The following is a 15,503-nucleotide window of genomic DNA, read 5'->3' on the forward strand; positions in this document are numbered from 1 at the left end:
TAATATGAAAAATACAAAATAAAATGTTGGTAGCACACACTCCAATCTCTAGGGCAGTTTATTAACCTTTTCTCTCTACAGAGATAATATCAATCAATGGTTCCTAAAAGCTGGTCTGCACAACGGGATGGGTCAGTGACAACATTCCCACCAACCCATAGCATTCTTTTCAGATAAATTCTACTGCTATATGATGGTGAGCAGAGCTCTGAGCCAAGTCCTAGGCATGAGAGGCAACTGAGGGGAAGTGCTCTGAAACTCTCTTCCTACTCTAGATAACTGGCTGGAAAATTCCCCCTAGACTTCAGGGAGTAGCAGAAGGAACTGGAGGCATGGCCATTGTTTTGTGGCTTTTAGTTGTGCCCAAGATATCCTGAACCAGTATTATGTGGCTTCCATTATAGACAGCATACCTAAATACAACTGAATTCGCAAGGAAATGATAGTGACAAAAAACAGAATCTTAACTGTTTTTTTTTATTTTTTTTAAGATTTTATTTAATAGAGAGAGACAGAGAGAGAGGGAACACAAGCAGGGGGAGTGGGAGAGGGAAAAGCAGGCTTCCCGCGGAACAGGAAACCTGATGCGGTGCTCGATCCCAGGTCCCTGGGATCATGACCTGAGCCGAAGACAGCCGCTTAACCAACTGAGCCATCCAGGCGCCCCAAAAACCAGAATCTTAGAACAAGTTGACATTTTAACTCTAGTCTGTGTTGAAGAAGATTCCAAGATGGCAAACTTATATCCAGACCACAATTAAACAGTATAAATGTTATAAAATGGAAATGGATTGTAAATTTTCCACTTTTGGATTTTCAAAAGTGTATCTATCCTTCTTTGAGTATCTTAGTAGAATCCTGCCAACCTTCTGATGTGAAGGTTTGCCCTTTATTTTAACTATAGATTCCTTTTGGTGTGAGAGAAAAACATTCTTTCCTTTATGATATTAGAATGATAGTAGATAGTAGTATTTACTTTTGCCAAGTACATTTCAAAATTTGCTAACCTTAGCTTGGACCCACATTCCTAATTTTTTATTACTAGTCCATGACCTTAAAAAGCTTGGAGGGGCACCCCGGTGTCTCAGTCAGTTAAGCGTCTGCCTTCAGCTTGGGTTACGATCCCTGGGTCCTGGGATCAAGCCCCACATCGGGCTCCCTGTTGCTCCCCCTGCTTGTACTCTCTTGCTCTCTCTGGCAAATAAATAAATAAAATCTTAAAAAAAAATAAAAAATAAAAAGCTTGGAAACCAATGAGACACAGTGTTGGTTGTACAAATTCCCATTTCCAGGCTAGCCTTAAACTGCCCATGCCTGCCATTAAAAAATATGTATACACACACACATATATATATATACACACATAGTACACTAACTTTCATTTTAGAAAGGACACATTTGACTTTATAAATTTTATTTCTTAAGATTTTAATTAAAATAATTTAAAGAAATACACCACACAGAAATGTTACAGAAATACAAAAAAATTATAGGCAAACAATGGATAATGAGAATTCTTTTTAAAAGAGATACACGACGATAAAAAAAAAAAAAGAGAGCGAGATACACAATAGGGAAGAAAAATGAACAATTTTTATATACTATTCATACGTTAATTATAAACCATAGCAGTAAAAGCTTTCCGAACATTGGCAAGAAAGGCCGAGAAATTGTTGGTCTTCCTTACATTCTCTTGAAATTCTGCCAGGCACTCAAGATGAGGAGCACTATCTGACACTAGAAGAAAAAGAAAAAAAAAAAAAAGATAATTTGAATGAGATTTTTTTTATGGAAGGGAAGTGTTTCTAATTTAGATGCTTTCATCTGATTCAAATCATTTCAAGTCCATTTTACTGAAATGCTTTGAGCACAGAACAATAGATACAATTGATTTTCATATCCTAACTATCTTTTGGACCTATTCTTTGTTTAATCTCTAAATATTAAAATCTTAAGTACTACAATCTTACTTTAAAGGTAAACAGATGGTAGTCAAGGGATTGAAGAGCTTAGTGATAAAGAACAGAATGCTATTTCCCATCATCTTTCTATACATTTTGTTTTCACTAAACTGTTTTAACAGGTGTGTGTGTTGTTTTTTTAAACGGTTAAGTCAGTTTTCTCTGTAAACTTTGGCTTGACTTCTAGTTTCTGGTCACTAGATCAAAAGAGAACAACTTTCAAAGCCAACTTTTAGTAATTTATAATTATGGGGAAAAAATCTTAACTTTTATAAGTTTTCATTAGAAAACGTGACTGCTGTTCTACAAGTGGTAATTATAGGGCTTCCTAATCAAATGAGACACAAAGTCACAAGTAACCGTACGGCTCTCCACGTAGTTGTACAAGACGGTACATCTTGGGACCAAGTCTCCAGGGAGGGTGGTCAAGGGAAAGGAATGATCCAGCTTTCTCTCCCAACAATTTGGTCCTTTGTCCAAGGAGAAGAAATCCGACCATGTCAGCTTTCCAGCTCTCTGGTTGAGATCGCTTAGGAAACAAGGACCATGACCACAAGAGAAAGAATAGCAAGGAGCACTTGGTTCAAAATCACACTGTAGATTCTATTTTGATACACTATCAAATACTGTGATACTACGTAGCAAGAGAGAATATACAATTTGGAGAACACTAAAAACCTAGGTATGTGGTTTTTTTGGGTTTGCTTTTTAAAATTTAGCACTCATTAAAAAATATTTACTGAGAGAATATATAAATACAATATACAACAGAAATTCCTACAATAGTAATTCCATGAGAACGAGGACCAAGTCCCCCAGGTCCATTAGGGAGCCAACTCAGCAGCTCTCCTGAGTGTCTATCTGCTATAAATGCTTTAAGATGAGAACACAGGTCTAATGAGCTGAGAACCATTTTCCTCAATTCCGATAAATGAAAAATTACTTTAAAGGGGGCACTAGAAGAATTAAAAAGAAATAAATATATTTCCATTCTCTTCTTGTTCCCCCTATTATCAATCATATATATTCCCCATAAATTGATGACCTTCTGGCCGGCTGGAGAATCAGTAAGTGAGCTAAATTATCAATGTGTGGGATTTTTCAGGAGACAGTAATATTTCTTAAATTGATTTTTGGGAAAATAAATGATCACATTCTGATGACTTAGCATTTGCTTTTAAAATCAACTACTTGCATAAATTATAATATTCATATTTACATAGTTATATCCTTTATAATAGCTTTAAGCTCTCTAAAAGGATAATTCAAACTGGTATAGGAAATGCACTGATCTGTGGTCTTTAACACTTTTTCTGCCACTGTGGCACCATGCCATTCTGAAGAAAAGGTACATATTTAGGAACCTACATAATAACTATAAATCACAACTATACTCACAGGCTTTAGAAGACACTATCCCATGAAGCAAGAGTGGCAAAGAAAGCACTACCTTGTGGGAATTACTTTCCTTCCTATTACTTTCTATGTGGAGTCAGATAACATTTGCGGATGCCAATCTTAACTACCAGTTAAGAGATAGGAATACATACCTTCATATTCCTTGGCTTCATTTAGGTGGAGGGAAAACATAAATGGGTTCTCAGGATGCTTAGGGTCAATATTAGTGAATATAAACTGTAATTTATCACCTGAAAAGAGAGATTAGATTATTTGGTATGAAGAGTATTTTATCGTGCCAAGGGTTCCAATGGAGATGAGCTTTCTCACCTCTGTCCTTAATATCTATATGCTAAATACATACATACATATATGTATACTTAACAAAGCCTCCAAATGTACAAGCTACAAATTAGTTTTAAATGAACTCTAAATACGATTTTTAAAAAGCACAACAAAAGAAAATAATTGATACATTGGACTTCATCAAAAAATACAAACTTTTGTCCTTCAAAGGATATTATCAAGAGTGAAAAGGATAACCCACAGAATGGGAGAAAATATTTATAAATCGTATCTCTGACGTGGATTTAATATATAGGATATATTTTAAAAAACTACAACTGAACAACTAAAAGAAAAGCAACCCAATTCAAAAATGGACCGAAAGGACTTGAATAGATATTTCTCCAAAGAACAGACACAAGTGGTCAATAAGCACATGGGAAGATGCTCAAAACCACTAATCACTGGGGAAATGCAAACCAAACTACAATGAGATATCATTTCACACCTACCAGGACAGCTATAACAAAACAAAACAAAAAAGAAAAGTGTGGATGAAGACGAATGCAAGATGGTGCCGAGGCTGTGGAAAAGTTTGGCAGTGCCTCAAAAAGTTTAAATTAAGAATTACCATAGGACCCAGTGACTCTATTCCGAGGTACGTACTCAAAAGAACTGAAACTAGGGACTCCTGTAACTTTGCCAACGTTTATAGCCGCATTACTCACGGCAGCCAAAAGGTGGTAATAACCGTGTGTTCACTGATGAATGATCAGATAAACAAAATATGGTATATACACACAATGGAGTATTATTTGGTCATTAAAAAGGAAGGAACTTCTGATACATGCTACAACATAAATGAACCTTGAAAACATGCTAAGTAAAATAATCTAGATGCAAAAGAACAAATACTATAGGATTCTACCTATATGAAATAGAATAGGTAATTATAGAGACAGGAAGTAGATTAGAGGTTATGAGGGGCTGGGGGGAGGAATAAGAAGTTATTGCTTAATGAGTACATAATTTCTGTTTGTAGTGATGAAAAATTCTGGAAATGTGATGATTGCACTGCATTGTCAATGTAATTAATGTCCCTGAATTGTATGATAAAAATAGATAAAATGGCAAATTCTAGGTCATAGTTTTACCACAATAAAAAAATGTACTACTGAACAGATTTAATTTGACCTTTTCTACACAGTAATCCAGACTTAATGCCTATTTTCCAAAAGACCTCCAAATGCTCCCAAAGGAGTAAATGCCCATTAGAAATTAAAAATGGCAGCCACAAAGTAGAAACTCACATGCATTTTAATTTTGCTCTACAGCATAAAAAATTAGGAAATCTCATTTTAAAAATAGCTTTAATTAGGTCACGGCTTGTGTGGAGTCAGCTCACGGGTCTGGGAGACCCGAAAATTGAGAGCTTCTTCGCACCCCAGCAGCTGCACCCGACAGCTCTGCGGCCGTCACCACGCCACAAAATGAATACATTGAGTTGCACCGGAAGAGATATGGTTATCGTTTGGATTACCATGAAAAAAAAAAAAAAAGAAAGAAGGTCGAGAGGCTCATGAACGATCAAAGAAGGCAAAAAAGATGATTGGTCTGAAAGCTAAGCTCTACCATAAACAGTGCCATGCTGAGACAATACAAATGAAAAAGACTATCAAGATGCAGGAAAAGAGAAACACCAAAAAAAGGAATGATGAAAAGACTCCACAAGGAGCAGTACCTGGACAGAGAGGGACAGTCCCAAGCTAAAGTACTTTCCAATATGATTAAACAAAAACAAAAAGAGAAAGCGGGAAAATGGGAAGTTCCTTTACCCAAAGTCCGTGCCCAGGGAGAAACAGAAGTATTAAAAGTGATTCGAACACAAAAGAGAAAGAAGCAAGCATGGAAGAGGGTGGTCACTGAAGTCTGCCTTGTCGGAGACGGCTTTACTGGAAAACCACCTAAATATGAAAGATTCATTAGACCAATGGGCTTACGTTTCAAAAAGGCCCATGTAACACACCCTGAACTGAAAGCCACCTTTTGCCTGCCAATACTTGGTGTAAAAAAGAAGCCTTCATCCCCACTATATACAACTTTGGGGGTTACTACCAAAGGTACTGTAACTGAGGTGAACCTGAGTTGGGCCTTGTGACACAAGGCAAAGTTATTTGCGGAAAATATGCCCAGGTTACCAACGGTCCTGAAAATGACGGATGCATAAATGCAGTCCTGCTGGTTTGACAGCAGTTTCAGACAAGAAAATCCTTATAACTACTGAAGACTACACACCGATCAGGGAGACCACCATTACTGTGGTGGTTCTGAACACTACCAAACAGCCTTACATATCTGCAGTCATCAAGAGAAGGATTTATTCTACTGTGAAAAACATTAAAATAGACATTTATTAAAATAAAAAAAGTTTTAATTACAAAAAGTAATATTGAAAAACATTTGTCTTACATTTTTATTCAAAATGAAATAATTACATTAGTACACCAGATTTTTTTAAAAAGATTTATGTATGTATGTACATATGTATGTATGTATGTATGTATGTATGTATGTATGAGAGGGGTGGGGAAGGGCAGAGGGAGAGAGAATCTTAAGCAGACACCATGCTGAGTAGAGAGCCTGACACCCATCGCAGGTTGCAGGGTTTGATCTCACAACCCTGAGATCATGACCTAAGCTGAAACCAAGAGTCTGTCACTTAGCTAATTATGCCACCCAGGCGCCCCCAGGACACCAGATTTTTAAAAGTGTTAGTAGTAATGGGAGGGAAACATGCCAAGGAAGAAAGACTTCCTAAGATAATGAAGGTTTTAATTTGGGCTGTCTTCTTTAAAAAACATTTCCTGACTTTGAGGGCTATGAGAAAGTTTTATTTTTAAATCTGAAATAATTGTAAAGCTTTCTGGTTCAAAAGCACCTCAGGATGACATTAAGTCCAATGGATCAAAAATTCAGAGTTGGACCCTGTATTTTCCTCTAATCAAAAGGTTATTTTTTATTAAAAGCTTATTCCAACAGATGAAGGGGTGGGGCAGAAACAAGACTAACAGATATATGAATGAAGAGCCCAGACAATCAAAGAAATATAATTAAATATACAGAAAAAAAGTTTACCTTTTCATTAATAATCAAAGAAATGCACTTAAAAATAAATGCTCCAATTATATCTAGTCAACTGCCAAAAAAACCAAACACAAACAAACTTAAAAAACTACCATTTTTGCAAGAAAACAATGAAATGGATACTCTTTACATTGTAGAGAGGTGTGCACAAAAGAATATGGCAGGCCTGACGCTGCTATCATTAAGAATTTTAGAAAGGTCTCCTTGCAAGTTCGTCGTTGGCTGGTGTTGGGGCCCCCCAAAACACCCCAGATTTGAAGAGTCACAAGGAGGACTCACAGGACTCCCCATAGGGTCATACTCAGGGCTATGATTTATTACAGAGAAAGGCTACGGCAAAATCAGCAAAGGGAAAAACACATGGGGTGAAGTCCAGAGAAAACCACCACAAGCTGCAACAGTCTCTGATGAGCTTCCCCGGTAGACAACACTTTACACGTATTGTCACATTCAGTGCTAAGGGAATTAAGCACATCCTGTGTGACTCTGCTGGCTTAAGACTCTTAAAAAATTATGTCTAAAAAAGTGTTTCTTTACTGCTGAGCCCAGTGCCTTTTTTGGGCTGATTTTGTTTTGTGTCCTCTCTGCAATAAACCTGAGCCATGAATATGACTATATGCAGAGTCCTGTAAGTCTTTCCAGGGAATCACCAAACCTGATGGTGATCTTGGGGACTGATAACGCAAAGAATACTGATATAAATTGGCACATATACTACACGTAACGCCATTAAAATATTTACATGCTTTAACCCAGTAATGCCTCTCTGGGAATTCCATGGAAATTATACAAAAGAAATGGAGAAGTCTATATTCACTGTAGTACTTCTAAAACTGAACCACAGGCAGAATCCAAAGGTTAAGTTAGAAACAAACCTGTATTAAATGATAGATAAAAGATTGGATAAATTAAGATACATTAATGGAATGAATTATTACACTACCATTTTAAAACTACCATAGGAAGGCGACAGCAACTGGAAAAATGCTAATCATACAATGCCAGTAAGAACAAGGAAAAAAATTATGTTCGTGGTGGCAGTCATGCCAAAAATACATTTATTAAAATACTGGATGATAAATAACCAAGGCAGCAGTAATTATGTTTGGATGATAAAAATGTTTAAATTCTTTCCTATTTTCTAAAAAGTTAATGATGTTGTCATTATTTTCTTTGAAAACATTTTTTAAATTCGCTACTTAAGATATGCCTTTCTAATCTTGTATGTTTTACTTACGTTAATATACATACCATAAATTTTTCGAATTTCTAGTCCAAGTCGATCTTTATATAAGTCTGCAGATTTCTGTAGTCTTTTCAACCTCTCTTCATTAGCTCTGTTAGCAGCAGAAATAGCTATGATTTTTAAAAAAATACACATATTTGAATATGAAATTTTTTTAGACAAAGAGACTTCACAGCATAAAAAATGTGCTTAATAGTTCCTGGCAGAGAATGTGTGATCAATAACTCTATTGCATAAATTATACTATGGCTTCTCCAGACAAATCTTTAGTGAAACTGTCTCCCACTCTGCTTAATTAAGCTGCCATATCAATTGCACTATGACTCTGCTTATATTAGAAATCAAAAGGACCTTTAAGTGAAACAAGAGAAAATACAGCCCACTTAGCTAACTTCACACAGCTTCCTTGCAGAACTGAGTGGCTGGCTATGCCCCTGAGGTATGTCATCCATTTTTAGTAATGAACTGGAAAGAAGGCAAGAGATACAGAACTGTGAACCATCACCACTTTGAAATTTAGGTTAATGTTTTAAATATGTGTATAACTGGAAACTTACTTTCCTTCTTCTTAGCATATTCTTCCTTAAGATCCTGAATATTTGCAGTCAGTACTTCCAGTTTCTGCTTTTTGTCTTTTATTTCAGCAATCAACCTTAACAAGTTATCTTTTTTTTCTTGAATGAGGTTATTCTGCCTACAGATCTCTGTAAGAAACACAAAGTGTTAGCTAGAATATATATACTTTGCTCTCCAACATCTATCACAGATAAGAAATATTGACTTTCATAAGATCAATAATGTTTTAATTGGTAAGTGCTTCCTAATGGTTCAAAAATTATAAAGAACAAAAAGAAAGAAATCCTATTCTTTTCTATTTGCATTTGAAAATAAAAGACCCTTGCAGCTCTACTCTTCAAATAAGTACATAAATAAAGCTCACCATCAAAGACAACCAAAATCTGGACAATATTTTTATTCAGTGCTTTAAAGAAACAGTTCATTCTAATGCTATATTAACGATTCTGGAAGATACTAAAAAAAAAAACAGAAAGAAGTGAAGGAAGAGAGGAAGGGAGACAGGTAGGAAGGATGAAACCTCATTTACATTTGTAATAAACAAAACATCTAGGAATAATCTAGACCAAGAAATATGTAGGCCCTATATGAAAAAAAGGGCAAAACCTGTCTGTGACATGTATTTGATTTGACCTGGATGTATGGAAAGACATTTTATGCTTCTAAATATTATAAAGATGTCACTATTTCCCAAATTCATTTCTATATTAATGCAGTCCCAATGGAATTTGAGGGAAGGGAAAGGGAAGACCTAAAAAAGTAACTATAAAATTTATCTGATGAATACACAGGTGAGAATAGTTAAGGAAATACAGTAAGAAAAATAATGAGGAAAGGGACTTGTCCTATTAAATTTAACATCTGTGATTGTGACACTTTTAATACAATAGTGGGGTACCAGCTGAAGAAATGACATACAGTTTAAACAAAAACGGCATTTCCAAACATTGCTATATTTAGGAAATTAATATGAAAAATGAAATATGAAAACAAGTGGTAGATGGTTCCCCAAACCATACTGAAATCCAAAATAAATTCCATATTTATTAAATATTTAAATGTAAAATGAAATCTTGCAAAACCTAAAAGGCAGTATCTGAATATAAAATTAGTTCTATGGGGAAAGATCTTTTTACTCAAAGGCAAAAAGAAATCAAAGAGAAAAACATATACCAGCTACATAAAAGTTAGTACGTAGGCGAAAAGCCTCACATTTGATTCAAATAAGCATTAAACTCTACTATATGCTAGGAACTTTGTTCAACACCGTCTATTTCTGTAAACTTACTTAATTTTCACTATAATACATTTTGTAGATCTAATTTAAAGGAGGAAAAAGGCTCAGCAGATGACTAATGTACCCAAAGCCTTATTTGCTACGATGCAATAAATAGAAGACCTGGATTCAAACTCAAGATTTGACTTCAAAGACCATGCTTTTGAGCATTAAATATTCTCCCCCAACTGTTTGTTTATTTATTTATTTATTTGACACAGAGAGAGAGAGAGAGAGAGCACAAACAGGGGGAGCAGCAGACAGAGGGAGAGGGAGAAGCAGGCTCCTTGCTGAGCAGGGAGCCCGACTCAGGGCTGATCCCAGGACCCTGAGATCATGACCTAAGCCAAAGGCAGCCACTTAACTGACTGAGCCACCCAGGTGCCCCTCCCCTGACTGTTCTTAATCTAAAGAAGACACAAATATAAATTCCTAAGACAAAAACAGACAAAGGAATAAACAAAGGAAATGTAGATTGCAGATGGTTAATAAATATGAAAGACAATTTAACCCAAGTAGTAATCACAGAAATGCAAATAAAGCAGTAACTACCAATTTTAATTTAGTACAATGTTTACAAAAATAATAGCTAGCAGTTGAGAAGAAGGCAAAATACTAAGAGTTTTTTTTTTTTTAAGATTTTATTTATTTGACAGAGAGAGCGAGACAGCGAGAGAGGGAATGCAAGCAGGGGGAGTGGCAGAGGGAGAAGCAGGCCTTCCCACCGAGCAGGGAGCCCAATGCGGGGATTGATCCCAGGACCCTGGGATCATGACCTGAGCCAAAGGCAGACACTTAACGACTGAGCCACCCAGGCGCCCCAATACTAAGAGTTCTTATGGCATATCTTTGACATTGCAAAACAAGTCTTAAGGATATTCAAATCATGTCCTTTGATTAGTTATTCCATTTCTACAAGTTACTTTAAGAAAACAAGATGTGTGCAAGTACTTATATACAAAAGATTATTTTCAGTATTATTTATAATGGTGAAAAACTGAAAATATCCTAAATGGCTCATGGGTAAATTATTAAATACAGTATATCAGTAAGGCAGAATATTTTTTCAAAGAATTTAGCAATATGGAAAAATACTCTAAAAAAAAGTTATATAGATACCATGAACAAAATTGTCAGAAATATTACATAGCACATGAAAAAGAAAAAAGAACGTAACTTTGTTAAATATGATTCTCAACGTTTCAGATAATTTGTTTACTTTTCTGTATTTTCCAAGAATTTGGGCATGATCATATATTGTCAAGTATAATTTAAAAATAGACATTTTATCAGAATTAACAAAGAAAAATGCTTTAAAAAAAAATTCAATTTAAACCCAAACCAAAGCCAAAAACAGTTCAGCCATTTCTTCTCCCAAACCCTGCTCTGGCAACCACCAATCTGTTATCTATGAGTTTGCTTTTTTGTTTTAAAAAAAAGTTTTTTTTTGGATTCCACACATATCATATAGTATTTGTCTCTCTGCCTGACTTATTTCACTTAGCATAATGCCCCCGGGGCCCATCTGTGTCACAAATGTCAACATTTCATTCCTTTCATGGCTTTATTCTATCATATATATATATATATATATATATATGTATATATATATAGTACACACACACACACACACACCCCCCCCCACAACCACTTTATCCACTCATCCATCTATGAACACGTAGGTTGTTCCCTTAACTTGGCTATTGTAAATAATAAACACCGGGGTGCAGATATCTTTTCGAGTTAGTTTTCGTTTTCCTCTAATAAACAGCCATAGTGGGGATCACATGGTAGTTCTATTTTTAATTTTCTGAGGAACCCCCATACTATTTTCCAGAGTGGCTGCTACAGAAAAATGCTACTTTAAAAAAAGATAAGTATGTTGTATGACAAAAAAGATGCATATTTAAAGTCCAAAGGTCTTGGTTCCATTCTGGGTCCTCAGTTGTCACCCAAGGACCTTGGTCAAATTACAACTTCGGCGACGCTTATAAAACAAGGATAATAACGGCTGCTCCATTTATTTACTTCACAGGGCTAGAGTCTCCAATAATAATAATATGGAAACTTCTAAACTATTAAGGATACATAAATACCACACATGTCAGTGTATTTATTATAATATTTAAAGAACTGTATGAGGGCACCTGGGTGGCACAGTCAGTTGGGTGTCTGACTCTTGATTTTGGCTTGGGTCGTGATCCCAGGGTTGTGGGATCAAGCACATTGGCCCTGTGCTCAGCCCAGAGTCGGTTTGTGATTCTCTCCCTCTGCCCATCCCCCCTACCCCCTGCTCTCTCAAATAAATAAATAAATAAATAAATAAATCTTTAAAAAAAAAAGTTCTGGAACCTTTCAGAAAGAAAAGAAAAGAGAAGAAAGAAAAGAAAAGAGAAGAAAGAATGAACTGTATGGATTTGTGCCAATACAAATATAAGGGCCCTTGATGTTGCATAACTATTATTTTATGTGTACACAGTCAGCCGTCTCTTTTATTCTCTAGGGCAGGTATTTCAAACTTTCACTACCACTCACCACACAAACACTCCCTTGAATTTTCCTTCCATGTGGAAAGGTTGTTTTATGGTACACTGGATCAAATGTATGACCTTAGCTAAGTTTCTTAACCTCAGTGAGCTTCAAATTTCTGTCTTGTAAAGATTTCAGGATTTAAGAGCCTGGTCCATAGTAAATGCCTCTCACTTTGAACAGAGATCTTCCTTCTCTCGATAAATAGAACAGATGTTCCAGGTGGGCCAGAATTTTTGGCTAATTTGTTCTCTGCAGTATCTTTCTAGAAGGGTACCTGCACAGAGTAGCTGCTCAACAAATACGTGGTAAGTTCCCTCAAGCTTGCCGACTCCCCAAATGTATCTATATCAGTATCCTCTCCTGACAGAGTACCAGTGGCTTCTTCTCCAATCCATGGTTAATCCAGATTCCCTCCCCTCTATTCTACTACTCATTGTCCCTCACCCCTTTTTTCAACATCTGTTTCTCCACTGACTTCTTTCCTGCAGCAAATAAACATGCTCATTTTAGGGTAGACACCTTAAAAATGAAAAAAATTCTGTGCTCACTCAGCCCATTCCATTATCATAGCAATTATTACAATGTATTTTAATTGTGGATTCCCTGTGTATTCCACTAAATTGTAAGCAGTATGTAGACATTATACTTTGTGCACTGTTTGTGCTAGGCAACTATCAGTCAAATATTCACTGAATTAATTACACAGGTAAATTATATTTCTGTTCAAGCATAAACTGATTTTTTAAAGAAAAACAATTGATAATGTTTTTAGTTTTTAGACTATTTAGAGCATATTTTCACTATAGGTCATCTTTAAGCGCACACTGAGACTCAGAGTAGCAAAAATTGATAGTTTCAAACTTATGTTTCTAATCCCCAACAATTCTACAAACCAAGAATGTTTACACACACACACACACACACACACACACACACATATACACACAAGTGGTTTTCCTTTCTGCTTGTGGTTACAGAAGAAATGAAAACAATAAAAGGGCAAGGAAGCTTCAGGGCAGCTCAGACAGTAAATACGGGTAAAAGGCTAGCATAATAGCCTACCAGGGCTCCAAAATCGAACGGCTTTAGGGGCCAAATAATAAGTAAAGTGGGCAAAACAAAGCCAAAGAAATTACTGGGGATTGTAGCAAATTCAAGGACACATGTTCCATCTAAAGACATTCCATTAATAGTGTTTAAAACATGGTGCCATGAAATTTAGCCTGTGGCCTCTGGCCACAAGTCTGTGATCTGTGTGATCTGTGTATAAGAATTCAATAAAACCTACATATACACCGTGGAAACTCCAGAGTGGTATAAACGAGAGGGCAAGAATAACAGGAAAAATATGGAGAAAACAGTCAAGAGTACTAACCCTACCCCCAAAGAACTGAGGAACTCCAGCTTTTCAACCCCCAGCCTATGATTTCCAATGAGAAAAACTCATTTTTCAAATAACTGGCATTTACACATCAGCACAGATGAATCTCACAAGCATACTGATGAATAAAAAAAGGGACAGAATATACACAAAGTGATGCCATTTATATAACATTCAAAAACACAACACTAAATACTAAGAGGTTAGTTCTGGAAGGTGGGAGAAGAGAAAAGTATACATGGGATGTTCTATTTCTCAAGCTGGGTTGTAGGTACACAAATGTTTATTAGTTTTATACGTATGTGTATATATATATATATATATATATATATATATATATATATACACACACACACAATACATTGTTTTATTTGTATGAGGGATGGCCTAAAGATGTTCAATCTAAAAAAACTGTGATTTACAGTTTGTCACCTACGATTTTGATATTCCAGAAACATCTCAACCATTCGTTCTTCTTCCTTTAATTTCACGGACAGCTTTTCTGAAAGAGAAATTGGAATTGAAGTTTTAATTCAGCTGAAATAACGTAAAAAGCAAGAACAACAAAACAGCATGTTACAAGTTAACTTCAGTTACCTCCACATGCTTTGATGGAGTCTTTGTAGGTGTCTCTTAGCCCCACCATCCCACAGGAAGTGTCACTGACAGTGCTTTTGAATTTATTCCAAAATTCATTTATGCTTTTATCAAATAGTGCAAGTTCGTCCTCTATCATTTTGGAAGAAAATGCTACAAAACAAATAGAACATTATATTTCTTATGAGTCATTAAAATCAAATCAGGCTCATATTACAATCAAGCATATTTTGGCAGTGTGACCTTTGCTAGAAAATAGCAGCTTACTTTTAACTCTATATACTCCAAGGCAGATCAAGCCACCTGGACTTAACCACCGTTAAGATGCAAGATTCCAGGAAAGACATCTTTATCTCCGAGGGACTTGTCGGTAGTGTAACTGCACAAGACACTCACACAGCTCTATGACCTTGGGAAAAAGATTCTGACTCCGTTTTCTCACAAGTAAAATTGGTAACTTATAAGGCGTTTCCAACTCTGACCATGTGAATTCTCGCCTGCATTGCCAGGTCCCAGATGGATGGCCCCCTCTCATAGGATAAGACCCCACATCTAGCCTGTCTCTCCCTCCCACTAAGATCAGGAAAAGTAGCACTAAACAGGCGACTGGAGTGGGAATTTAGTGAGCTTAGTCCAGGAAAGGTACAAGTCACCTGCAGTCTCTGGGTCTTGGTGTCCTCTTCTGTAAAGCAATGTCCGGTAAGACTGCAGGCTCCACCAGTTTTCTGTAACGCTAAAACCATCCCCAAAACCTAAAACCTTACCAGGAGGGCCACAGAACTCTCGTTCGCTGAAACCCGGAACCTTTCAGCCTCACCGCCGCCCACCCCGACGTGCAAACAACAAGCCGTGCATTTCAGACCTCGTTCCCGAAAATAAGTCCCGCCCGGAAACCCACTTTTCCTTATCGCCACAGGCGGATCGGGGAGCCCTGGTGAGTTCCCACCTCCCTCACCTTCTCCAGGAGGCCTGAGCCCCGCCACCTACCCACAAAAGACCCACAAAAGACCTGAACCAATTCGAGCCAAAACTGGGTCTCCAGAAGCAGGTCCCGAAGCCGCGCCGACTTTCCTATTTCAAATCTTAGGGCGCCTTGCTCCTCCCGCC

At 36.6% G+C, this 15,503-nt stretch overlaps 1 protein-coding gene and 1 pseudogene across 8 annotated transcripts; one reads left to right on the plus strand and one right to left on the minus strand.

Moving 5' to 3' along the window:
- Window positions 1-1,380: 1,380 nt before the first annotated feature.
- Window positions 1,381-15,503, minus strand: SPC25 (SPC25 component of NDC80 kinetochore complex). Of its 8 annotated transcripts, none has more exons than XM_027590281.1 (8): window positions 15,406-15,503; window positions 15,050-15,078; window positions 14,397-14,549; window positions 14,236-14,301; window positions 8,592-8,738; window positions 8,040-8,144; window positions 3,512-3,610; window positions 1,381-1,737 (listed from the first exon to the last, which is right to left on the minus strand). In XM_027590281.1, exons 3-8 carry the CDS (start codon window positions 14,533-14,535, stop codon window positions 1,613-1,615), a joined length of 681 nt encoding a protein of 226 aa, XP_027446082.1. In that variant the 5' UTR covers window positions 14,536-14,549; window positions 15,050-15,078; window positions 15,406-15,503; the 3' UTR covers window positions 1,381-1,612. The 8 variants fall into 8 exon arrangements, with proteins under 8 accessions (XP_027446082.1, XP_027446086.1, XP_027446081.1 ...); XM_027590285.1 differs by lacking the exon at window positions 15,050-15,078 and adding an exon at window positions 14,664-14,775 and having other exon boundaries at window positions 15,406-15,490; XM_027590280.1 differs by having other exon boundaries at window positions 15,384-15,462.
- On the plus strand, window positions 4,209-5,891 carry LOC113919543 (annotated as a pseudogene).

Source organism: Zalophus californianus, chromosome 3 (genome assembly GCF_009762305.2).
Source record: "Zalophus californianus isolate mZalCal1 chromosome 3, mZalCal1.pri.v2, whole genome shotgun sequence".
Classification (NCBI taxonomy): domain Eukaryota; kingdom Metazoa; phylum Chordata; class Mammalia; order Carnivora; family Otariidae; genus Zalophus; species Zalophus californianus.